Source organism: Sphaeramia orbicularis, chromosome 16 (genome assembly GCF_902148855.1).
Source record: "Sphaeramia orbicularis chromosome 16, fSphaOr1.1, whole genome shotgun sequence".
In the NCBI taxonomy this organism is placed as follows: domain Eukaryota; kingdom Metazoa; phylum Chordata; class Actinopteri; order Kurtiformes; family Apogonidae; genus Sphaeramia; species Sphaeramia orbicularis.
The window spans coordinates 33457312-33484327 of record NC_043972.1 but is presented as its reverse complement, the minus strand read 5'-3'; the positions used below and the strand labels follow the sequence as shown (position 1 = coordinate 33484327).

The window sequence follows — 27016 nt, the reverse complement described above, 5'->3', positions numbered from 1 at the left end:
ATGAGTTTGAACAAATATGCGGCTCATCCCAGAAGAGAAGGCTTGGCCCAGAGAATTTGTCATTAATATTTTCCTGGCATAAAATCCCTGATAGGAATGTTCTTGGAAAAGCTTGACAGGCTGGATTATGTTGCTGCCAGTTCCTCTGTGATGGCTGTTTTGTCTGACAACCACCATTGAGCTGGACAGAGACGCCGGTCGCCGCCAAACATGATTAAAAAAAGACATATCACATGTGTTAAGGCTGTAAGGAAAGGGAAGGGTGTGTGAAAGTGTGAGAATTTAATTATATACTCCCTGGAAAAGACATCATATCACACATATGCCATTTGTTGGTTTGTTTATTTGCTCTTTCTCCACCGGAGGAAAAGAAGAAAGGGAGGACAGGTAAAGGAGGTTCTGTCATGCAGGAAAAAGAGGGGAAAGGAAGAGAAACAGGAAGAAACAGAGAGTTGTTGACAGAAGAGGAGCGAGGGAACCACGTGGAAGAACCATCCTGTGACAGCCGTCCAACAAGCATGCATAGGTGTGAGTGTTACGAGTGTGCACTGGAATCACCAGCCACACTGCCTCATTTCAGACAACTAATCCAATTTTATACAGACTTTTACAAAAGCCACCCAATTTATACAGCGTTTTATACAGCATTTAGTCACATGACCCAATTATATCCATGTTACATGTCTGATTGCCTTAAATCCCCTTTGGTTAAATTTTTTTTTGGGTATTTTTCTTTTTTTTTTTCCCCAGGCAGTGATTCTTCCAACAAGACCGCAGACAACTACTGTACACTGACAGACAGACAAACAGACAGACACAAATATACAGAACAGGTACAAAGAGATAGAAAGAGAAGGAGAAAGGCAGAGAACCAGAAGCAGATTGAGCATCATGCCTGCAGACAAGTTACTGTAACTTTTGGATGATGGCAGTAGAATTATACAAAAACAGGAACTTAACTGCAAATCAGTCAGTTAATAAAGACATGATCCGTAAACCTTAACATCCACAGAAATATATTTGGCTTCTTGTTATTAGTTTATTCATTCATTACGATTTTTGATCAAAAAAAAAAAAAAAGCAACAAAAGAACCCAAATTGAAGCAGTGTCTTTTCTGGTTTCATCAAGCCTAGATGTGGTTCCTTATCAAGTCTTTTTGAGCCCAAACGGTCGAGCCCAAATAATCATGTGTCATCAGTAAATATAAACAGATTGACATTAATCTTTAAGGTGACAAGAAGAAGATACTGCTCCCAGAAGGGTTGGTACCTACATAGAAATAATAAACTCTGTACAAGCTGTCACATTTTTCCTCCCCACCAAGTAATTGTCAATAAATAAATGAATATTTGCCATCGTGTAAAGACATTCTGTTTGCAGTTTTGAGCCCTCTTAGATGATCTGCCAGATGTCATACATCAGCTCTTGAAGTTTCCTTTGTTAATCTTTAAATAACTTATTATTTTTTTGTGTAAAGTGCTCAAAACCAGGACAAACAAGAGTGCTTTACAAGCCTGGCACCTATTCTAACTTATACTGGAAGGGATTTCAACAAGTCAGTAGAAAAATAAACATTGTCCCAACATTGCATAAAGAAGCAATTAATAAATAAATTCATTCAAGTCAATAAACTGTTTTTTTATCTTAAAAGTTTCTCACACAATCATCAAAGTGAGAGGAGAAGGTGCTCCCCAACAGAGAAAAGATGGAAACAGTGGTTGTATATTCTTCAGTGAGTCATGCACATAAAGTCCACCTTACTGTTACTGTTTTTAACTCCCCTCCTCGCTGGAAAACACCCATCATTCCTCAGGCGAAAGAAAAGAACCAAGAAAAACCAAAACAAAAAAATGAAAACATGCTTTCTCAGACATCACTATCACACTCCAGGCAGCTGCTTCACAGTAATCACAATGAGCAGGAAGACACCGATCTACTTTTCAGTTCTAGTCTTCTGTTCTGTTCCCTGACTGGCTGATTGAGCTGCACACGGGCTGCAAACGTCCCCGCAAAACCTAAACTGTCTGTACTCAGTGTCACTGATGGATTTGCTGGGTAATCACCCTATTTACAACATCAACATTCCTCTGTTTTGTTCTTTGCTTGTCATTGTATCAGGCTTAGATTGTGATCTTGAGCGCAATCCCAAACTGAAGTGGTACTTAGGTGTAAAAAAATAAACAAATCATACTGTACTAGAACAGTTGTGATGTAAGTGAGAGGCGATTTTTTAATATATTCAGAGTATTTACATCTATGCGACAGAGCTGACACTGGTCTGTTGCGAAGCCAGTGTTTTGCCTGCCTATTGCTGGTTACAATTTAGATATTGATGTGTTTTCTGTGTGTGTGTGTGTGTGTGTGTGTGAGTGTGTGTTTGTGTGTTGTGTTGATGTAGGTGAGCCAGCAGTGAATCTGTATGCATTTTAAACAGCTCCCACCCACACATTTGAAAGAATCCCTTTGTTTATCATTGTGTCTGAACAACGCTTTTGACTTACTCCTGTGTCGACCGCGAGGAGACTTCAAAAACAATGTTGTGGTTGCAAACAGCCTTGGATCATGTACTGCCATCTGTCTTCCAGTACATTCAAATAGTGGTTATCATCCTCAATTTATCGCAACTATGTCTATGGAAAAAGCAGCTGAGGGTTCATGTTGTTAAGTGGCTCGGTTTTGGTTGTCGGTGGTGCTAAAAGCTTTCAGAGTGAGAAATGGGTAACGTCAACAGTCCAAAGGCAACCTCTGATCTGTTGGATTGCATCAGTGCAAAAGAGATTTGCTTATGCAGCTCTGTCTTAAATTCTCCGTCATTCACGCCACGAAACTTTCCACTCATGACCAACACAGGCCCACTGTGGCCCCACCTGGGATACTATGGTTCAGTGCAAAGTCTATACAGTGCTGTATAGTACAGGTACTCCATAGTACGCTGAAGAAACATGCATACAGAGAGACAGAGTAGGAAGCACACTATCTTACAGTACAATCCTTATCTGTGCAGTGTTTAGTGTGTGCAGTCAGCAGGACAGGCCTGTCCCTGGGTTGTGCCTCAGGCATCCTGGTGCCACATTATACAAGAATTTATTCTCAAGGGTTTAACTGCATTTCACTGAAATGCTGACATTTTCTGAGCCTACTTTAATTACATTTGAAGTGGTTTGGGGCCCCGCTGTTGACTGTGTGTGTTCAATGTAACAGGGAAATTAATTTGATTAAACACTAGCTAATATGTTTAGTAACAGCTGTAAACAGAGTAGTTCTCCCTTAGGAAAACGGTTAAATCTTATTATACACTTATACATTGATTTTTCTTTTGTTTGCTTTTTGCTTTATTACAAAATTATTCTTATTATAATGATCTATTATAGTAGATTTTGTTATCATTTAAGACGATGACAGGGTCGGGTTTCTTGTCTTCATAAAAAGCATGCATGTTTCCATTTCCCCTCCTCTTGATCTCAGTATGGTTTCATTTCCACGATGGAAATGTCACTGTCAGTTGGTGCCCTTCCTCCTCCTCCTCCTCCTCCTCCTCCTCCTCCTCCTCTTCCTCCTCCTTTTCCTCCTCCTCCTCCACCCCCTCCTTGTCCTCAGTGTAGTCCTCTCTTTCATTTCTCCATCTTCACTCCTCTCTTGATTTACCTTTGGGATGTAAGGCTTACAAAGAAATAGGTGTCCTTTGTTGCATCAGCTCTTGTCTCCTTTCTCTTGTGTCAGAGTCCACTTTCAAATCTGTTTCATACCATTCTGAAGAATTCATCTTGCAACCACAGAATTTAGTTTTTGATACCTGAAAAGGAACAGATTAATAGATATATATTGTATTATTACGCTCTTTCCGTCCTGCCTCCGTGGTCAGTTTATAACAAGGAGTCTCTAGACAGTAACTCAGTTGGTTGCCATGGAAGCCATTGGCCCCTCCTCCTCCTCCTCTTCCTTCTCCTCTAGAGTCTGAACAAGGCCGGAGGTGACATCGGAGGCCTTGCGCTCCGTGATTGGCTCTGCCGGTGGTTGCCCTGGACTACTGCCACCGGAGGCATCCCCTTGTTGTGTGGGCGGAGTCAACGTGGCTGCCTCTGGCTCCATGCACAGTGTCACCTCTTCTTCCTGCTCAGGACAGACAGAGCCAAACACACACAGGAGGTTCAGTCAACTTATGCTATGCACTAGAGCAGTTTAGTAATGCTTTTGCTCCATTAGCTGCTAATAAACAATCTAAACATATTCAATGACATTTTCAGGATTTCCCATCTTCGGGGCAAACACCAGAATATTACCATCAGTTTGGACAGCGTTTAATTTTTTTGAGGAGGATGTGGTTACATCACTTTGAAGATGAACAAAACATACTACTTCCTTTTTAGAGCAGTAAATAAGCTTATCCAAAATTTGTGAGAAAGTTGCTACACAGGTTTACATTCAACAACATTTTTTTCATTTTTGATCATTTCTTTCACTTAAAGGTGGACTAAGCATTTATAATCCAAAATAAGAAAAAGAAGAAAATCTGCAGCGTTCATTATAAGCGTAATGGATTTGGGTTTATTCAGATTTCATGATGAAATTCTTGACATTGACAATACTGATACATGAAACCCGGCTCTATTTTAACATGCACATCTGTGTTTTTAGCATTTTATCATGAAAAAGCCATCTAAACTTTTTTAACAACTTGTCAGAAGACCGCTTACATTTTTTTTTTCTTTTTAAACATGTTTTGTTAAATTCAAAAATATTTCCATACAGTCCATTAGCTGTAAACTCTGTGTGAGCGCTGACACACTCAAAAAAAAAGCTAGTTTGTACACAGCCATGATTCTGGAAATGAGGAAAAAATAAACTAAAGAGATGGGTGTTGATGTGACTTGAGTTCAGTTATCAGCAATCTTGCTTACTCCCCTCTTGATTAACAAGTTACAGATGAAGTTAATATATTCTAATGTGCAGATACTGTTTTGAAGTAGAACTGCTCAGACACAAACATTCCTTTTGAGAAACACTCATTCTCTCATTCTCTCATTGAATTTCAAATTTTGACCCAATACTGCATCATGGAAACTCCATCCAACTAGGACTTTGACTTAAATTGTCTTTATTAGTGATCCAGATTTGGAAGTGTTTCACTACTGTTATTCTGGAGGCATTTCGCTCATAGAACACAGTTATTTGGTCTATCAGAAATTGCAGAAATGTTCAGTGCTTCTCAGATGACGTGAAAAGATTTATTTTACAAAACTATAATTCAGAGAAAGCTTAGGTTGATCACCAAAATTGTGAATTATTGACTCATAACACTCCAAGAGACCTCAGAAATGAAACTTTAATAGAATCTTAACAAGTCAAAAGTTTAAAAGCTGAATATACCATTTTATATTTCTCCTCACCTTGATCTCCTCCTCTTCCTCTTGTTGTTCCAGTAGTGGGGAATGTTCATTTCCTACCATCTCATCTCCAGATGGAACACAGAGACTCGGCTCCACCACTGCCGCTACCCCCATGAAGCCCCCAGCCTCTGCCTGGTAGGCCTCGATCTGCCCCGTATTCCACAAGTCGACCAATGGAGGGTGGACTTGATGGACCAGGCTGTGGATGGTGCTGTTGGGCGTCGCTTGCAAAGAGTGGTTGGCACTGTGCAGCCTGTGCTCCAGAGACTATGAACAGAAGGAGTGAGATCAGAGAAAAGGAGCAGAGTGAGGAAAAAGAGCCAGCGAAAGAGTGAGATCTGTCACTTGTGTTCAGACTTTAGTCTTCTGTGACACTCTGTTATGTAAGACATTACAGAGTGGACCTCATGCATTCTCTTAAATTCTTCTTAAATATTCTCATTTTTTAAGAGAAAAAAGAGAAGTCAGCTCCTGATGTACAGAACTACACAAATCTGTTGTTACCCAGTGTCCTGAATGATGAATCCTGACTGAACTGTTTGTTGTTAGCATAGGTAATGTTTTCTAAACACTAAATAAAGGCAGATGTAGTGCTGTATGTAAATAATCTGGCACATGCCCCAGAACTGGAGAGGGTTTTAAGAAGAAGTGAAGCAGTAGTGAAAGTGACATACTGTTAAATAAACTTAAGGCAAATGTGATTTTCCAGAGTGTCAGCATTGCTGTTATAGGGAAATCAAAAACCTACTAGTGGCAAAACATTTGTTTGCTAGAAATGTTGTGTCAGCAGAGGGACACATGGTTACTGATATTAAAAATAACTAATATTAAAAGAAAAATAGTTTGACATGAAAATCGAAACAAAAAAACACAAGCACAAGCCGAGAGCTTCATGATGGCAAGTGGAGGAGGACAGGAGGAGGTGTCTGGAAAGTAGACCTAAGAATTCAAGAAATAATTGGAGGCATGGCGCTGGCATGTGTCTAGTCAGATACTCCACCTGACAGTTAAAGCTGCAGGAAGCAAAATCAAGGGAAAAACACTTGAATTTCAACATATAAACCTCTCTCCTCTTGGTCCATATCTAAACAATTAACGCAAATATGGATGACCTGACATTGTTTTATGATATTGTGGAAAAGAGAAGCCACTTTTCCAAACTTCCATATCTAGACACAGAGTAGAGCTGTAGAGTCACTTCCAGGTTACATGGGACAGAATCTGATTAGCTATTAGTGTTCAATCACACTGTCAGTCATGTATTTTACCCTCCTACCTGTCTGAAAAAGCCTGTGATTAGACAAAATCGAAGCATCGGGGTTGATTTTTTTAACAGCTCAAAAACAAAGGCAAGAAGTAGATGCAGAAGTGTCATGTCATGTCAGATGTCTAGAATTAAAATTTGCTGAAAGGTAATCTTGGAATTTGGAAGGAAACACTATAGGTTTAATGATGCTCTTCCAGACGCATCACTTTCTGAAGCCCCTGACACATACAGCGCAGTGCTATTCAGAAGCTGAGCGTAGACAAAATCATCTGACGGATTTTAGTCTTCAATGGAATCAGTGAACCAAAAGCATATCGCTAAGCCCATTAAAATTACTCGAAAACAAGCTTTAATTCATTCATTCATTCATCATCTGAACCCGCTTTATCCTTCCTAGGGTCACGGGAGCCTATCCAAGCTACTTATGGGTGAAGGCGGGGTACACCCTGGACAAGTCGTCAGTTCATCACAGGGCTGACACAGAGACAAACAACCCATCACTCTCACATTCACACCTATGGGCAATTTAGATTAACCAGTTAACCTGTCAGTGGTGGGAGGAAGCCGGAGGACCTGGAGAGAACCCACACAGACATGGGGAGAACATGCAAACTCCACACAGAAAGGTCCAACCCATCCACTGGTGTTGGAATCGAACCCAGGACCTTCTTGCTGTGAGGCACGAGCGCTATCCACTACTTTACCATGTCCCCAAGCTTTAATTAGGTACAATGAAATATTCGTCCTTTTTGCTTGCTCTTCAATAGTCAAACTTATGTTTCCTTACACTGAACTGTGAAAACAAGATATTTGTTTTTTATCTAGGTAAGATTTTTCTAGCACAATATTCAAAGTCTAATATTTAGTTGCATCTAGCACAGAAGTTGCAGATTACAACCAACACCTCTCACCTCATCCTTACCTGGTGGCCACTAAAAGGTGTGAAAGCCGCCTTTAGGGTGTGAGTTCTGTTTGTCAGTTCTGGATTTTTTGGTTAAGAGGATAATAATTCTGGTCTACACTCAAACATAGTAGGCATTAGTAATGCACCATAAAATGGAAGGAGAGGGAGAGGAAATCTATTCAAAGATATTGTAGAAACATGTCAGACTCTGTGGAGGTAATGTTCTCCTGTAAATATAAACAGCTTATTTCATGTACACAACAAACAAATACATAATTTCTGCACTTAGTACTGACAACATAAGAACAAATTGAGAATACAAACAAAAACAGGAGGAAATTTGTTCATTTATCACTTCCTGAATGAAGCAGTTTGTCAAAATTCACAAAGCCTGCTATCTGTAGCCAGGGAAGCTGTTGAAATGTCCCAGTATACAGTGAACAGTATATAAAATACCACTTCCTGAATAACTCTCATCAGCACTGCACAGGAAAAGATAAGCAGTGCAACACTTTGTTTCTCATATAAATGTCTAAAGTGACCCTCTAAACACCTTCTAAATTTGCAGTCACTGCTCTTCTATTGAAGTTTAATGCTGATTTAGGGGGCTCAGAGCAACAGTAAACCTATTCACAGGTTTCACTGAGGCGTAAACAATACATTCATTGTTGCAAAATGCAAACACATAACTGAATCTCCACCTGCTGTTGCTGATACTGCAGGAGCTGCTGTTGCTGGTAGTGCTGGATCTGTTGGATCTGCTGCAGCTGTTGTAGTTGACTCTGCTGCTGGAGGTTGAACTGCTGCTGCTGCTGCTGCTGTGACAGGAAGTGAGCTGCTGCCTGCCCGTCGTACCCATCAGGCCCCATCATGTAGGAGCCAGCAGGGGGAGACGCCACACCGGAGGGATCTGTGTTGATCGGCTCCCAGGCATCAGAGGAGGAGAGGCAGTAGTGGCCCTGCGAGACATATGTGTGAGGCCACACCTCTGCTGAGGAGTGGTGCAATATCTGATCTGGAAAAAATGAAAAGTGCAGCAGCTGCTATTAGTGCTCTACAGGGAGATATGATGATAACAGGACGATGGTAGCGTTTGGGCTCTGATTCAATTACAAATACTCAACCTGTAACTACACAGTGACTCTGACCTGATCAAGTAAAGATTAAACTAAATATTAAAAACTATTTTCCTGTTTTATTTCAGAACTGTCCATAATACTAAACAAGTGGTGCCAGGCACAACAAACCCCGCCCCTCGCACATATTGTAGCTTATTTTAGCATCATTCCAGCTGATGTCATCATGTCTATGCATGTGCTGATGCATGAAGCATATCAATTGCCTCTATATGTGTGCCAAGTTTGAAGTAAATTGAAACAAAATTGATGTTTTTATAGACATTTGAAATTTCTCCCATCATAAGTAAATGGGAAAAAAAGATTTAAATAATTCAGAAATAATTTGAACTTTGACCTACTTTTCCCAAAATGTAATCAGATCTATTCTGGGTCACTGGCAATCTATAAACCCAATATGGTATGAATTCAACCAAAAGTTTTGCTGCTAGAGCATTAACAAACAGAGAAACACAGAAACAAACAAACAAACCGAACCAAAAACAATACCCCTTGCCTCCCCTTCGGGGGGTGGGGTAATAAATTCTTTTCGTTTTTTTTAATTTTGGTATGTAATAACTGATAATTTTGTTTGTGACAAAGCTGCTGTAATTCAAGGTTTACAAAGAATCAAACTTTAACTGTCCTTGGGTTATCTGGTTTCACACCTACAAGTAATGAGCAGGCAGAACTATGTTCGACTGAATCTTTAGGGAGGAAGTTGGTTTGACTAGACGGTCAAAATTATCTTCACACTGGCTTCGCAAGTTTCAAGACAGAAACTCTTAGATGAATACATGGCACACCTTATCCTCTTCACTTTATTCAAACAAACAGAGATTTTACTTTTGGAATGAGTATAAATTTGGCCTGAGCCGAACATCTATATTAAATGTTTATTACGCTTAAAAATGATGAGATATTTTGATGCAGACTTGTTATTGAAGCTTCATGTCCTTAAAGGAGGTTAATCTTACCACAGGGTACATTGTGGGGCTCATTAAAATCATCTGTACATCTAAAGTCATAAGGTCTAAAGATTTACATGGAGGCAGTGGTGAAACAATATTCAAATTTGCAGTTTTCAAAGATACAGTTCGTGGTTTTATCTTCCAACAGTCCATACTGGAAAATGTGAAATTAATAATGAGTTAACCCTGCAGCCAGGGGAGAGGAGATGGAACAGTATGTTCCAACTCATTACTAAGCTACATGACACATGGTATACCGCAACCTGCACCTACACAAACACTCAGCTGTTTGAAGCTCACTGGCCCATCATTATTATTCTTCCTACATTAGGTGAAATTTATACAGTGGATACAAATTATTATCTCCACCAGAGAAATTATGTGATCACCCCAGTGGTCTGTCTGTCAGCAGGATTGCAAAAACTACTGCACCAAATTTCACGAAACGTGGTGTAAGGATAGGGCATGGGCTGGGCACTAACCAATCCCTTTGTTTAACATTGGTGATCCCTTTTTAACTTTGACGTTAGAATGGTAACAAGCAGTAAGAAAATGGTGACCAGTGGCAAAGAACTTACACTGATGAGAAGTGACAGCTAATTGTTACTGTTGCTAATTGCTAACTGCTAATTTTACTGCATTTTGCACTGAAAGTGGTTCTTAAAAAGCACCAGATTCATTTTTCCACCAATACCTTTGTCTATAAACAACGAGGAAACAACTTTAATCATTAAGAGGTGAAACATGATTTAGTGTTCCATGGTAACACCAGTGTGTAGCAGCAGACCTACACTATACACACTATAATGGACACCAAAGTCTTGCCACTTTACTTCAGTACTCCAAGTAATAAACAACAAAAAAGGAGTTAAACATAGTTCACAGTTTGTGATTTGTGTGAGGGTTAATATGTTATTATTATGGGGGCAAAAAGAAGACAGGAGTACTAGCCTTGGTGGTAGTCTGCGTCTGAGCGCCCTTTCAGTTTCACGTAATTGCATTTCTTATCAGTTCAGCATTATCCCAGTTGGGCTTTCAATTGCATTGTTCCAGTTGCTCTGCAGTATTTTCCCTTAGATGATGATTGTTAGATTTTGAGTTTCAGAACAGCCACTTTTGTCATCCCTCGTTCTCCTTTACCTCGACTGGTGATGCTCTCTTGATTAACTTCACTTAGATGAGCCACGCTGCCCTGGTTGGATCCCGACCGTGGGCTCTCCCCATCCATTGATGACCAGGCCAGTAGCGTCGCCTCTGAAATTGCAAACTGTTGCAGGATACCTGAGGTCAGAGTTCAGAGGACAAGTGAGAATGATAAGGACCGTTATCATTCTTAATTGGCTGAAATAAATCCCACAAAGTGAGGTGATGAGCTCATAATTGGGCTGATGACCGTGAACAGACTTTATGGAGAGTGTTTCCAACCTGCAGCAAAACGGGCCTCCTTCTCTCCGTCACTGAGGTCACTGTAGGCGTCATTCTCCAGCCGCCGCTCCTTTTCCCTTTCCTGGGTGCTGATGCGGGACTGGGCGAGGCTCCCTGCACCCACTGTCTGCATGCCCCAGTTTTGCCATTCAATCATGTGAGCGACGCGACCCTGGGCCATAGCTGTGGGCTTGGTTACTCTCTCCTTCATGGAACGGGTGACTCCTGATGAGGGTTAGAGCCAGAGGAGAGATCAGGGACAGAGGAAGTCAGATTAAACAGAACCAGGAGTTGTGTCAGAGATGGATGCAGGGAGGGTGATGGAGTAGAGGAGGAGATGTGGGTATGATCAAGGGAGATGAGTGAGGATGAAGTTTATTTGTGAGAGCTGTGGTGGCCTTTGAAAATATGGAAGCCCAGTGGGATTAGACTGATAAACTAGTTTGGCAACAGAGCTGATATAATTAGTCAGCTTGTCCTCCTCAATATGATGCACTTTATTTCATTACATATTTATTGTTTTTGCATAATGGATCAGATTAAATAAATGTAAGTATGAATATGTATGATTGTGATTTGGTTAAAAGTCTTATTAGAAGAAATGTTAAGAGCACATTCTATGAAGGACACTGAAAATTAAATAACTCAATACCTTTGGGATGTCTAGGGAAAACAGTCACACTAAAAACAAAGTATTTTTCAATGTTCATTCAAAACGTCCTATCTGACACTTAAAGAAATATCTACTTCTCAGCAGATATTTTAGTTAGAATATTTGCATATTTAGTCATGTTGCAATACATGAGTGTAGAATTTTTAAAGGTTTTGGTCTGGTCTCAGAATACATTATACTTTTTATTGAGTTCACTCCGTTTTGTCTCTGTCTTTGGCCAACAGGACTTCAAGACTAGTCCAGATCACAGCTGCTGGTATAGACATTACGTTAGATTGCTTTTTCAACATTATATGACTTGATGTAAAACTTCAAGCTTAAAATGCAATAAACAACTTGATTGAACTAATTTCTAGTTTGACATTTTTGGAGAAGAATTGGAGGTTTAATCAGATAAAAATAATCAGAAAAAGAAAATATTTCAGGTGTTAGGGTAAGAATGATAATGGTTGCGGCTGTAGCAAAACCATTTCACTGTTTCCGTTACTATTTGAAAACCTTGAGGGCTATAATACCCTTGCTGTGTCTTTGGTATTGGTCTTGTCTCGGCCCCTCAAAGAGTTGGTTTGTGTCTCAGAAAAAAAACCCCATCAACCTCTTATTATTGAGTACTGCTTCAAGCACAGATGGACAAATATTGCAAAATTCTATCAGTCAAATCCTACAGTTCAAAAGCCTGTAGCTTGAGCACCCTCATGAACATGGATTAAAAGAATATCTAAATGGCAGGGGTTGTGGAGGTGACATTCATATGTTAAATGAAAGTAAGTCATTGCCTGCTGAAGATACAATGACGAAAGGAGGGAATAGATGTATCTTGTCTGACAAAGGTGCATCATGGGATGGAAAAGGTTAATTGGGGTGAGGTGGCTGTGTGGCATGAGTAATGAGAGGTTGGCTTGTTGACATGATAGCTTTCACACCTCTGCTAAGCTGCACTGGGTAAGCAAAAATCTGCTCCCTTTTCCCCTCGCTGTCTGTCTCAGAACTTGACTCATGCTAACACTGCAGAGCATACATTTTTTAAAGTAGAAATTCACTTTCTGAAACCAAGCTAATACTGCTGATATACAATGGCTGTGCTCTATATGTCATGTGACCAACACATGATGGCACATACTGTAAATCCCGGGTTACTGGATTCTCTCTGATGGTGGCGCATGGAGATGAGATTTATGAATAAATTATAAGAATAAATTATAGGACAAATCAGTTCCACACCACAAAGAGCAGCAGCTGCACTCCACTACACTGTGTTGCAATACATTTCACTGCACTCAAATAAACTGTACTGCACAAAACAGCTAGATCAAACCAAAAACACTGCACTATAAGAAAACACTTCACTACACTGCACTTAACTCACAGTTTGAAAACAGATGCATTAATACTTACTCAGGACACCACATGGACTAATTTGACCACATTTCACAACCACTTAACATAAAAAAAACTACACTTCCCACTCACCACTCACCTTTTCTTAGAGCAACAAGCTATATGATGATGTGCTGTGTGTTGTGTGTTTTTCAGGCTGAATTCATTCCATCAATGACTCACAAGGAGCCATTGACAAGTTTTAGCACAGTGTGAAGAGGAAGTGATTCAGGGGAACCCATTTCAGGTACCATGCTGACTCCGGTTCCTGCTGAGGACGGAGCCAACATGGGGTCGGTTTACCAGTTACAGCACAGACACACACCTGACACACCTGACAGAGAAGACTTAGCCAATGCTCCAATGCCATAGGCGTTTGAGTTCCTCTTCAGCCGAGGCAGGATTGACGTGGTGTCTTCCATAGACAGCTACAGGGAGAGAAGAGAGAGGAATGGAGGTGGGGAAAAAGCGAGGAGAAATGGAAAGTGTGGAAAGTGTGACAAAGCACACACAGACATTGAGACAGTATGTGTTAGAGAGAGGTGAGTGGAGAGAAGGGATGTGGATGTTGGGTTAATACATTGTGAAAGAAGAGATCAGAAGATATTAAACCTGCATTTATCCAAACCCTGATTCCAAGTTTGTACCAATATATTAAGTGATTCTGGTTGTGCTTGCTACTGTGCACCACTATGATAAACTGAAAGGGGTTGATTGTAAAGCTGAGGTGGGGGTGGTGAGGAGAAAGAGTCGATTGCTAAAGGGTGAGTTAAATCAAAACAGGTGAAAGGGAAAAACAAATAGAGAAAAGAAAAGTAGTAGACGAAGGAATGATGTCACAACACTTACATTGATTCCTTCCCATGAAAATTCTGAACGTCCATGCTGAGGAAGAGAAATAGGAGGAGAGAGGGATGGGGAAAGAAGGAGCAGGAAAGAGTAAGAGAGTGGGGACGACAGAGAAAACATTGACGTGCATGGGGGGGAAATGGGAGAAGACAGGGAGAGGGGGGAGGTAAAGAGAGATTGTGACAGAAGGAGGGCGTTGCACATTAGACATGCAGAGGAAAAAAGGAAGAAATTAAGAGAAGGTAGAAGAAAAAAGAGATAGATACACAGGATTTTCCAGGAACGAGGAAGAGTCAAGGAGCAAAATGACAGGGAGAGGGGAGGGGATTAAACAGGGATCAGTTTATATTTGCTTAGTTATGTATAGCAGAGTGAATATGCTACAGATGAATGAGCCTCCTTGCCGCTTACATGTGCTGCCAAAAACATTGAAAGCCAGCGGAAAATTGAGTTATGTGTGTGAGCGAGAGAGCGATGTCAGTGCTGTCTCCAAAGGTATCTGATGGTGTAGACAGACAGGGGACCGAGGCTAACTGGAGGAAGGGGACTGTGAGTGTGTGTGTGTGTGTGTATGCGTGCGTGCGTGTGTGTGTGTGTGTGTGTGACATAGATGATAAGCAGCAGCCCCTGCCACACCATTCCTCTCTATCAGCTAGATTGACACTAACTAAACCAAGGACACTGGTGGGCCACTGGCTGCAATGAAATGTTTTCACCCTCTTGTCAATTTACACAAGCAGTCAAGGCTGAGGGAACAAAAAATAAATGACTATATAAAAATGGAAAAATAACTTGTCTCAGATGTTTATCAGCTCGATTTTTTTCTTTACATAGAAGGGTTAATCATTTTCTGGCCTTCAACATAAGGTAGACCTGTAATATCTTAATAGATAAAGATGTGTGTGGTGTGGAAATTTTCTCATTTTAAGATGCACTGCGATGCAGACATCAAAATCAATCACAAAACCTGTGAATATTCGCACATTCTAATGCACCGCCGAAGGATTTTTGTTCGGTTTCTGTAATGTTTACAGACTCCGGTGGATCACACACATCCTGGTACTGAAAAGACGCTGATGTTTATAGAGATTACAGACTGTTATTGTCTGATTTATCAAAGCCCTTTCTCAATAAGAAGGCATTCAGATTAACCTGGTGCATGATAAAAAAAAAATGTAGCCATGTGCAGCAACACAAAATACTGCACATGTGAAACACCAGGACGCATCCAGAATTCTTAACCATTCAAATCGATGACAGAATCAAATTGTGAAGCCAGTGAAGAGTCACTCTCTACTTTACGTAGTTTTGTGCAGCTTAAGCTGCGTAATCATCATATTTTCATGATGGTTATATAATTCTTACATAAAACCCTTTGAAAACAAACCCAAAATTACAGCAGAAGCAGTACACTTCTTGAACAATTTGTATTTTGTTTCCAACAACAGTATGTAAAGAATGTGTAATTTAATACTAACGTGATATACCACGGGAGCAGCTAGAAGGGTTGTGTTCACTACGTATCTCCATCAGCTACATCCAGCTTGCATCTAGATAGCTCATGTTAATCGATATCAGCCTCTTCCCGTTCTTTTCCTCACTCCTTTTTCTTGTAATTCTATTCTTTGCTCTCACTTCCTCCCTCCCATCTCTCTCTTTTCCCTTTCTTTCTTCCTCTCCCTCCACAAGAGTGGGTGTGATGAGAGATTTAACACACTTGAGTGGTAGAGCTGGGCCCCTTAAAGCAGCTTTTCTTATGTTCCTTCCAATAGCCCTGACAACGCTGATGTGTATGTGCTTGTTTTTTTTTTCTCTCTCACTTTGCACCAAAGGGCATTCTGGGGCATGATGCATAAATAAATGATGGAATCGGTCCACAGTGCATTTGGTGCAAAAGTAGAGTTCTCTACATTTTAGTCCAAAATGGTTTCCTCTCCTGTGTCCTGTCTCAGAGGGATCAGTTCAGAGCAGATCAGTATACAAATAATGTGAGGAGGAGGCGGAGGAAGAGGAGGAGAGGAGAGGAGAGGAGAGGGGAGGAGAGGAGAGGAGAGGAGAGGAGAGGAGAGGAGAGGAGAGGAGAGGAGAGGAGAGGAGAGGAGAGGAGAGGAGAGGAGAGGAGAGGAGAGGAGAGGAGAGGAGAGGAGAGGAGAGGAGAGGAGAGGAGAGGAGAGGAGAGGAGAGGAAATAACAGCAGTAATGGCTGACAAGTCACAGAAAGAAGAGTGATGCTTCTGCTGGTTTGTTTAGAATCAGCACTGAGCAGTGACTCTGTCAGATGGACATCAAGCAACAAACGTCAAAGCAACAGCAATGAACTGACAGAATCAGCCACTGATCACACGTCCAGCTACACCATCTGACTCTAGTCAGGGTAGTGTAGTGGAAGTTTAGCAACTGATTCTGACATGATGGTTGCTACTTCACTAATCTACTAGCATCAGCACCTTGAGCTACAGAAAGCTGGAAGGGTGAGCTGCTCCTAATAGCACTAGCTCATCATGTAGCTGCCTGTGGAACTGGATTCAAACCAGCAGCTACATTGGCTCCTCGGGTGGAGTGGCAAGCAGTCCACTTTCGGAAAAAGTCAAGAGTGTGGCTGAGGGCATCGCTGAAGACTTACCTGCTCCCCATCCTTCTGGACTGGCACGCCATCTGCCGCTGAAAGCAAAAGCAAAGAGAAAGAGAAAACAGACAGATGTATTAATTTCTCTTCTTTATGTTTCTGTCTTTGTGTTTCATTCTGTGATGCAACACAAATATCAAATTAATTCACAAAATAAGAAATTCAGTATGAGACAGCCTGTCATATATATATATATATATATATATATATATATATATATATATATATATATATATATATATATATATATATATATATATATATATATAATTTAACCTGTATAAACAGTACATTATATATGAGGTAAAGCAGAAGCTACGCTCGATACAGTGTGAGAACAGTGGAGTTGTTGTCAGCACCACTACAATAAAAATCTGAAGTGACATCAATAGAAATTGTGTTGACAGATGAGGACATTTACTGAAGGTGCATCAGAGAAGATTTACACATTTGTTTGTGTATATGAAGTTTGTGTTGTATTCAGTTTTGTGCTGGGTGCTAGTTGTTAGTTTAGTTAAATCCATTACTAAGCTGGTGACAATCTCAGCTCCTTACATCTACAATAACAGTCATGATATACTGATCCATATGTAGAGGATATGGGTCAGGTTTTCAGTAAAAATCCTCATGGTCAGTTTTGAGTTTTCCAGAGTCTCTCATCAGCTCTACAGCTCTAGCAAATTTTACACAAGCACGTAGCCTTTAATCTGTTCACATTTTGTTTGGCAACGTATTTGAAGTATCTAATTTCCTCCTTATGAAACAGCTGTAAGTAATGTGGTGATGTGACATAAGATGACACTCACAGGTGACCAAATGAAAGGGGCTGTTAATTCTGAATCCACGCATTGTTGGAAACATTTTAACATAATATATAACATAGATCTAGTTGTTTTTCCAATATTCTAATGCAGAAATGTTGCATAACCAAACCTGTAATAAATGTAACAACCTGTATAACACTGAATAAAACACAATTTAGACTCATCATACACAAAGCTTTCACACATGCTGAAAATGGTAGTCATTTGAAATTCACACTCTGTTGGATAAATGAACATTATTATGCCTCCTCTTTCCTTGCTGCCCAAATCCTAATTAAAACATTGGTTTAATTAGAGAGACTGAACTGGTAATAGAGTTTAAACACAGCTCTGGTCTCTAGGTGCCAGCTCTCGGTATCAGAGGGTCTGTACTCTGAGTGTTCAACTCTCAGAGGGGCTCCCTCCTGCCTCAGCACTCCGTGTGTCTGTGCGTTGTGTGTTCGCGAACCTCTTGCTGAGCCAATCATGTTTTTCACAGCTGCATTTGGCAATCATGAGCTATTCCTTGGGCCTTTGAGAAACACAGAGTTGTTGGCTCTCTGATGTCCAGTGATGTCTCTGACCCACTGACCCAGTGATTCAGAAACATCAGCTCCATTCTGTCTCTGCTGGGTTCTCAGATATTACCCTTCCCTCTGAACTCCATCCAGTCGCATCAGATCACTGCAAGGGCAGGAGACAAGGGACACACTTCATTCCAGGAACCGACCCTCTTTACTCATGTGAGGAGGAGAGTGCCAACTACAATTTAGGATTACCTCACTTTACATTAGTACATTTTAGTGTGTTCACACTGGGTCTAAGTCCATCCAACTTCATCCAGTGATGTAATGAAACCTAAGAACAAATTACAGGAAACTTTCTGAGTGTAAATATAGAAATATACAGTATAGGAAGGGAAGGCAAATTAGGGAGGGAAAAGAGGAAGTGGATATTGCCTACCTACTATCAGTTTAGATCCAGTTGATAAAAGTGTGTAAAGTACAAACATTTTTTCTGCTGCATTGCATTATACTGTATATAGTATGTATTATAGGTATGTATCAGTTGAAATTAAATAAAGATGTAACATTTTATAACATTTTTATATTCATCTGTTGTAAAGTTTTAAGCCAAACACACCATTTCTCATTGACGTTGTACTAAGACTAAAATATTTCCCCTGATAAATTCTTTTTTGGCAGAAGTAAAATGTCAGTTATTTTCAGCCATTTATCCTGATGAAATATTGAAAAACTCAATGCACTGTTCCAATGATAGCAGTCTAATATTTTTTTACTCTCTAAATTTGCTCTTAACAGCATTTAAGAGCACTAACAGCTGCTGACAGGACCCCCAGCTCCTGCAAATCCACTGATTTTCTACCACAGTGTGAGAAACTGTGTGAGTGTGAACAAGGCGTTCCTGAAAAAGAAAGCATCGCTCTCAGAGAAGACTACTCAGAGTCAGCTGACGGCACCCCCAGACTGCACAAGTAAGGAGACCACTTTGCATCAGGGCTTACCATTTTCAGGAACGATGGACACATTTATATTCAAGCCCTACTTTCGTCATTGAGATGCACTCTGTGTGACCTCTGAAGGATTAGTCAGCCGTGTTTGATTTTTGGCACAGTGGAGCACAGGGGACAGGATAGTTAGTTATTTGCCGATATGACTTAAAAGGCAAGATTTCTTGTTTTCTGCTTAGGTGAGAGAGAGTGTGAGATTTCTTCCCTATCTGGTCAAAAAATCTGCCCTGCATATATAAACTGTACATGAACATGCATGCACAAATCCACCACTCACAACAGAAATATACAGTATAGGACTGTGGGACACACCCTCAGTCTCTCTCTCTGTTTCTTATTTGGCCAATTAGTAGATTAGTAGTCACTCTCCCTTCACATGAATCACAATATGGCTCGAAAGTTCCTTGGACTGTAACAGTACCACCGGGAAGCCCTCCAGTAGCACAGCAATGGACCAGAAACATAATACACAGTGTATATACCTTTGTAGTTGTATGTTTATTATTAATGTCCGTGGGCTTCCCACTAAAGAGCTTCATATGAAATTACATCAAAGCATGTGCTATTTGTGGACTGAGCCATGAGGGTTTGAACATCTAAATCATGCTGTGATTAATCAGTTGTTTATCGTTCTCGGAGTATCTCTATAGATAATGGGTCAGTAGTCATTACTCAATGTCTGTGGGCTTTCTTAAACCGCAAGTATGTGATGCTCATGGACTCTAAGCACCAGTAAGTGATGTGTGATTTTGCTCATCAGAAGACGGGCAGGCAGGATCCCTCCTTAAGGAAACAGCAACAACAACGGAGCACATGACCAGAGCTCTGAGCCAGCTTTTCTTCCCCTGGCGCTCTCCCTCCTCCCCTGCACACACACAGCAGTGAGGCGCTGAATACCCCCCTGCGGTCATAGGGGAGCCAACTCAGTCGAGGAGAAGGAGCGAGGAGGAATAGGGGGGTGGGGAGATGTAGAAAAAATAGGGAGCAGAGCGGCCGTGCGTAACGAACAACCAAAGATCTGCAGCGGCTGCACTGTCAGCTCCAGCTCTGACTGTAGTGGCTTGACGGCTCCTGCTGAAGTGGGAAGCATTTGAGCGTCATCTGTCTCTTTTTACTCCCAGTGCCCTGCAGCAATAACGGCAAAGAACCGGGGGGCTTGGTGCTTGTTTACCGTGACAGCTGCAGTAAGGCTGGTTGCCACAATGTCATACCGGCTTGGATGGCAGCCCTCTCCCAGTGATATGTGCAGATGCCTTCGCTACTGAGCTCCAGAGTTCAGCAGGAACACAGCTGAGGACCGTAGTCCAGATGGTTGGGAGACTTTGGTGAAGGGAAATGGAGCTAAGTGTGTAGGACACAATCCACAAGACACAAGGGCTCTGACGTATACTAAGTCAGATTCTCCAGCATAGCTTGAGTTACTGTCATTAACTTGGCGGAATGGCTTTCCCAACCTACATGCCCCTGTCATTGACAGACGTGACACGCCTCATTAATCTGTTCAGGCATGAGTGTGGCTGCCATCCTGTGCAGGTCTGCATCCCTGATACAGAGTAAATAGGCTACAGCAGTCACTGGTGCACAACTGTGGTAACTAAAAACCTAGAACATGTAGTGTCTTGGCACATGTAGTTGCCATCGAAGATCATAAACCCAGTCACTCTCATAAATATCCTAATGGCTTGCTAAATATATAATGAACCTTCATACCTGATCTGGAAAAATGTTGTTTTCTATTGTGTACAGATGAAGGGATGACAATCCATCAAAGAGGAGAAATTTGAGTAGATCATTGTAAAGTAGATAAAATGCTGCTTTATTTTCCTGCTATATGATATTCAAAGGAGACTTCTCGTCTAGGGGAACATGGCCTTTTTTATCAGCACTGAAGTGGTTAGAAGCTGGACATCACTTTGATAATCGGTTCTGGACAGACACACTAATTATCAAAAATTCACTCACATACATTCAGACAAGCACTCACACAGATCAGACTGTGGAGATGAAATTCTCTCTTTCACAGCATTATGTTTCAATTTCATAACTCACACTGTGGCTGAGTCACATTGTTTATAGAAACGCCTGTCATCATGTGCCCACACACCGGCCTCTTATTTCTGATCTACCACTTATACAAGCTCAAATAGCAATAATGTATACAAGGACATGGACAAATACACAACCGTCTACACTTAGGATCAATTTTCTTAGTATAATGATCCAGGCTTGAAACCTGGTATCCAGTGACAAGGCACAACCATAATAGCACACATTAGACACTACGACACTGAAGCACTACAACTCATGTGTATCTGTAGGCATCCTATACAACACTGGAGTCCTTGGAGTCTGGTGTGTAGTTGTGTATGAGCTCATACATACAACCATACACACTCACACGGGTCTGGGTCATCAGGTCCCACCATGTCTTTAAGGTACTACATCACTGAGTCATTCACCTTGAAGGTGTTCATGTGTACAAGGCTTTCCTGTGCTTCTGCTGGACATAAGCCAGTCATTCAGCCTGCCAGTTTATAGCCAGACAGCAAACTGGCAAAATCAGGACAGGGTATCTCATGATTTAATGTGGAAAGGCATGCTGTAGTGGGGGTGTTTGATTTTAAATTTGATTATAGGGAATTCCTTTTTATAACCAAGTACCAAACTGAATGGGAGGGAAAATGCAACAGCTGTGCCTACACTATATTCAACCCACACACCTGCAGACATGAATGCAGCAACAGCGTTATCATATAAAGATGGATGTAAACTTCATTCAAAGGTGCATAAATTAATATGTATATAAGCATGAAACTAAAGCACTGGAGATGGTCATTTTCAATGCAGTGAGTGTATGCAAAAAAACGTAGTTATTTTTGGAAATTTGTGATTCAGGACCAGTGTTTCGTATGAAACATCCAACATTTCATAATTTTAGCTTCACTTTATACTTAAAACTCTGAGCTACAAACATAATTTTAGTCAGTGGCAGCAAAGTAATGTTTCATAGGCAGTCCTATACATAGCCACACATATACAAATGCACCCCCATACACAGTGCAAACAACTGGCAATAAGTGCTTTTTAATTTAGTAAGTGGTGTGTCAGCAGTGGCACAACACCAAATCTAACTTAGAAAAAGTAAAGAGAAAAATAAATGAAACAAGTCTGTTTAGGGGACACGATAACAGGTGAGAGTTGTCACAACGTCCCACATTCATATCTATAATTTCAGCACTGCAGCCCAAACTATAGCAGTTACAGTCACACTGCACACAGTGCCCTAAATTATACAGTGATTAATGTTTCCTACATGAACTCAGTCACAGTTAGTGTGGCCTTGGTACAGAACAATGCTTTTGGTATGCATTGTTTGACACATTTATGACCAGCTCTACACCGAGAAATGTGAACTGCATGGTGCTCCAATATAATTACTCAAACTGTCTTTATACGGTTGTATACATCTCTCACTCCTCTCATTAAATAATAAATAACCTATGCACTGCATATAAAATGATTCACTGATAAAGAATATTGTATACAACTATTCCACAGCAGATCTCAAAGCTTTTCTCACTGATGAGGTGAGGGAGAATATGCGAGTGCGTCTCAAGGTTCTCTCTCACATAAACAGTGATGGATGCAGACATCTCATTTGGTGTTTATCACTGTCTGTTTTCACCTGACCCAATAACAGAAATGGTGAGGGGCAGCGATGCTATGGGGGAGTTAATGTAGCAATATTTTACCGTCAAAAGTAAAGATAAATTCACTCCCACTCTGCTTTTTATGTAGCTTCCTATTCCTGACTTGGTTCTAACTCCACTATATGGCACTCATATTCCTTTGAACCACTAACTTTCAGAGATATATTTAAGTTTTCAGCTGAACACAGTTTCTGTCTGTGTGTTTATTACATTTACCACAATGCTTTTGTGATCCAGTGTGTGATCAATGTAAATGGAAAAAGACAGATCAAACAACAAGGACTTTTAAAAGAGGTGTGAACAAATTTTCTCATAGAGAACAATAAAAGCTTATACCACTTTATGCTACCACAACAAAAAGATACCAGTATAGTGTCTTTGGAGTCACATACACTATGATACTATAAGTAAAGTGAGACATTCAGTTTTCTGCAGGAAACCATGAAGTATTTATTCCATAAGCCTACTGGGCCAGATATATTACCAAGGTATGATTTCTGTGAAGAGCAGATAACATACTATGGCAAGGTGTGGAGACAGACAGATATCAAAGCCTGACCACACTCTCAGATATGATGGAGCTGGGAGAGATAGTGTTACCAGAGGGCAGACAGATGCATCAGGACTGCTCTCATACAAAGACAGATCCAGTCCTGCTGCTCCTCCTGTTGATCTCTACTTGGCAATGTGGACTGCAGTTTAGATGGCCGATCAATAGCACACACTAAAGCCATTCTAACCCAGGATAAACACAACCACACCTCTACAACAGCTGCACTGCTGCTGATTCTGTTGCTTACAAGAAAATCATAGCCTTAAGTACACAAGCTGCTTGAGAACGTGTCGCTTTCCTTCCCAGACCAGACTACTGTTTGTTTACACCCGTTAAATATTAGAATTCACAGTTTAGGATTATAGTAGCAAGAAAAATAAGTGCGTCTGCTATATAAGACTGACAGCATGCAGTGTATTTTGTTCATGTACTTGTGAATATTCTCCTTTATCACAGATTATAATCACTTAATCATGATTACACAAATAAATGATGTTGCTATTGTAACTTAGCCTCTGTGATCACTTGTATGAAATTAATGTTCAGTTAGCTCACAATCATATTATTGTGTCACATCTCCAAAATCTCTATTCATTTGCATTCACATTATTTCTAGTAGCATGAGTGTCTGGGTTTATGAGTCTCTCCTGTAATGACCCAAGTGTTGACACAGAGGGATTGAGACCCTGTTTGCCTGCTACTCCAGCTTCTCAATGTGACAAATACTGTCTGAAATCTAGCTGACCTGAGCTGCTGTAACACTGTTTCTGCTGTATTCAGCTCACACCTGCTCCCTATCTGTGTCATGTAGTACTCTTTCGAAGGCATGTAAAAATTAGAGATATTTTTAAAATCAACTTCATCAAGACTTTACATTAAAGCTAAAACTGGTAAAGAGATTGTCTGTAGCCTGGTTTTAACATTCATGATACTAAACTTCAGTTAGTGTTGCTAAATATGTGTTCAGAATAATGGTTTGCCATAAATATGTTTGAGGCCCAGATACACAAAGTGGTTTATTAATATTTAACTACATATAAAGTCTGTGTTTATTTGTATGTTGGAGTGTATTTCCTTGAACATTCTAAAGCCTCAGTATGCAGTACATGTCAAAAACATATTCACACAAATAAATACTGTATATCTAAAGCAAATCTTTTCATACCTAGCAGCAGTACTTATGTTAATGTGCCTGACATGTCATGTGTGGGTTTGTCAAGGAGGGTCTTCACCTGAAAACTCCCATCAATCCCACACACCCTCACTGCACGTATTTGCCCCTCCCTCTCCCGCTTCCTCCATCGCCATCCGTCCATCTACCCTTCTCCCTACCTTCACTGAAATTCCTCCTCTGCTGTTCATTTCTTCATCCCCCTCTATCTCTATTGTTCACGCAAATAATGACAAACTGTGCAAACATCCCTGACAATGGCATTATTCCTTTTCTCTGTATCCCTCTCTTTCTCCTGACCATGCCGCCCTATAAATAAGCACTATCACAGCATTTCCCTCTCCTGCCTCTCGCTCCTCCATCCCTCCCTGCCTCCTACTCACACACATATACATACTGCCAAACAGCATCATAAATCAAGGCATAGGAGGAGGGAGGAAGAGGAGTGGAGAGGTGGGGGGATGCAACCACACACACAGTAGCACATTTTAACACATATCGTCTCTGACATCTTGCCTGTACACTGTGTATACAGCCACAGTGGTCATGCGTCTCCAGCTTGCTTAAATGCTGCACTGTGAGAGTGGCAAACAGCTAATACAGGCATATACACAGAAAAATGCAAAGGCAGTCCTCTACGATGCGAACCCTCGCTCCTGCAGGACCCCTGTCCTTTACAACACAATCCCCACCCCCCCACACCCCATCGTCACTAGCCCGCAACGAGAAAGGAAGAAGAGACATGGGGCTTACTCAGTCTCCTAGAGCCGATGCATCCCATGGTGTATTCACAAAGGCCCTGGATACAAACGTGGAAGTGTTACCCAGACACCGTGCATTCTCCCTCTTCCTCCTGCGACTCTCTCTTTCTCTCTGCTATTGCTTCTTTTTCTTGCTCTCCTGTGCTCTCCCTTTTTCTCTCTCTCTCTCCTGCGCTTGCTCGATCACTCTCAGTCGCTCTCCCTCTCTCTCTCCGTCTCTCTCTTTTCCATCCCTCTCACTCTCTCCGGTGCAGTGTCTTAGAAGAGATCCGGTTAGTAAGTCAGTATGCCTGAGGGAAATAGATTAGGACTAAATAAAGATGTGAGGCATCATTACAATTATTTAAAACATATGTTTTGTGTATTTTTTAATGATATATGGCAGTGTCAATAATATCATTGCCGATATATCTGCAACATTAGGTATAAAATACTATTTCTAATGACTTAAATTACCTTTATTTGAACAATTTAATATATTAAGACTCACAATAATTGTGTGAAATAAACATCAAGTAATAAATTTAATCGGGGTTAAAACATTTAGATTGACAGTGTGTGTACTGACCTGCCACTGAAAGATCAATAGCACAGTGCTAAGTGTCAGGCTGCCATTGTTGTAGATATCTCTGCACTGCTGTAATATTGTTGTGCTAAAATGGGGGTTTTCTCTCTCTGTCTCCCTCTCCTGTGTGCGCTCAGCCTAACAATGCACTGCAGCGGTTTCCTCGCGCCTCTCCCCTCTCCATCACTCTCCTCCATCTGCTTCCCTACCCTCCCCACCCCCCCTCCCTCCCTCACTGATCGCTCAAAGACATGCACGCACATACGCCAATACTAAACAACCCCAAAAAAAACAGCAGAGGGTTTTCCTTCACAGTCAAGCTGCTGTTGAATCTCCACCTCTTTCTCTGTCGTCTTTCTGTATTGAGCCGCCCCTCAGTCATTTCTGCACCTGGGTATTTTTTTTCTCATCACTTGAGTCACACCCCCAGATCTTCTTCCAGAGTCATTTTTGTGTTTTTTCCAGTATTCTTTCCCTGGGTTGAAAAACAATAAGGGGAGTGTCTGTGTCATCTACCCCCCTCTCTTTCTTATCTGATTTTTTGACTAGTATCTATACATCTTTAACACCACCACGCCTAAAATTCCTCCTGTCTCCGATGCAGTTCTCATATCAACCTTTTCTCTGCTCTCTTTATCCAATTTTGTCATCTTTCTACCTCTCCTCTCTTCTCTCTCTGGGCAGCCCCCTGCCCACCCACCTCTGTGGTGATTACAAATTTATGTGGGCTGTCTCTATAAGTGTTTGCCCAGAAAATGACGCAGACACAGTCTGGACAGTGAAAGGGGATTTGTGTGTGTGTGTGTGTGTGTGTGTGTGTGTGTGTGTGTGTGTGTGTGTGTGAGAGACGAGGGAAGAACTTGTGTGTGTGGTCACTCATATTTTGTTGAATTTACATTGGCTCAAGAAAGAAGAGAGAAAGAGAGTAGGACAGATGGAAGGACAGGGAGAAAAAGGCATGGGCAGATGGATGGAGCGATGGACGGAAAGCAAAGAACAGTTGAGTCATGAGAAGGAGAGGTGTGGAGATGATGCTGTGTGAAATAAAAATTAGCATATCATATCATCATGATTATCATATCATAATGGCTGGTGCAAAAAATTCTAACAATTTAAAAGAGACTATAATGTAGACGTGAGTTTAAAATGGAAATTAAACTTACCAAGTCATAACAAACCATGCTTAATTCAGCCAATCCCTGTACTGTGGTTTTATATATAGATGTGTGTTAGCTCCCTCAGTTCATTTCCCATTGGGGCAGTGAAGATGAGGCTACAGGCTTCTGCAGGGGTCAGCCTTGGTTGGTGCTGCTGAACCAAGAAAAAA

The 27016-nt window shown here is 41.0% G+C and overlaps 1 protein-coding gene across 4 annotated transcripts; it reads right to left on the bottom strand.

Moving 5' to 3' along the window:
* Nucleotides 1–323: 323 nt before the first annotated feature.
* On the bottom strand, nucleotides 324–25319 carry fam131bb (family with sequence similarity 131 member Bb). Of its 4 annotated transcripts, none has more exons than XR_003937709.1 (10): nucleotides 25117–25319; nucleotides 16593–16630; nucleotides 13970–14005; nucleotides 13446–13548; nucleotides 11071–11295; nucleotides 10786–10926; nucleotides 8261–8574; nucleotides 5389–5655; nucleotides 3582–4111; nucleotides 324–3545 (listed from the first exon to the last, which is right to left on the bottom strand). XR_003937709.1 is itself a non-coding variant. In XM_030158110.1 (9 exons), the coding sequence occupies exons 1-9, from the start codon at nucleotides 25142–25144 to the stop codon at nucleotides 3893–3895; spliced, it is 1371 nt and encodes a 456-aa protein (XP_030013970.1). In that variant the 5' UTR covers nucleotides 25145–25319; the 3' UTR covers nucleotides 324–3892. The 4 variants fall into 4 exon arrangements, 2 of the variants coding, with proteins under 2 accessions (XP_030013970.1, XP_030013971.1); XR_003937710.1 differs by having other exon boundaries at nucleotides 324–3542; XM_030158110.1 differs by having other exon boundaries at nucleotides 324–4111.
* Between the last annotated feature and the right edge of the window lie 1697 nt (nucleotides 25320–27016).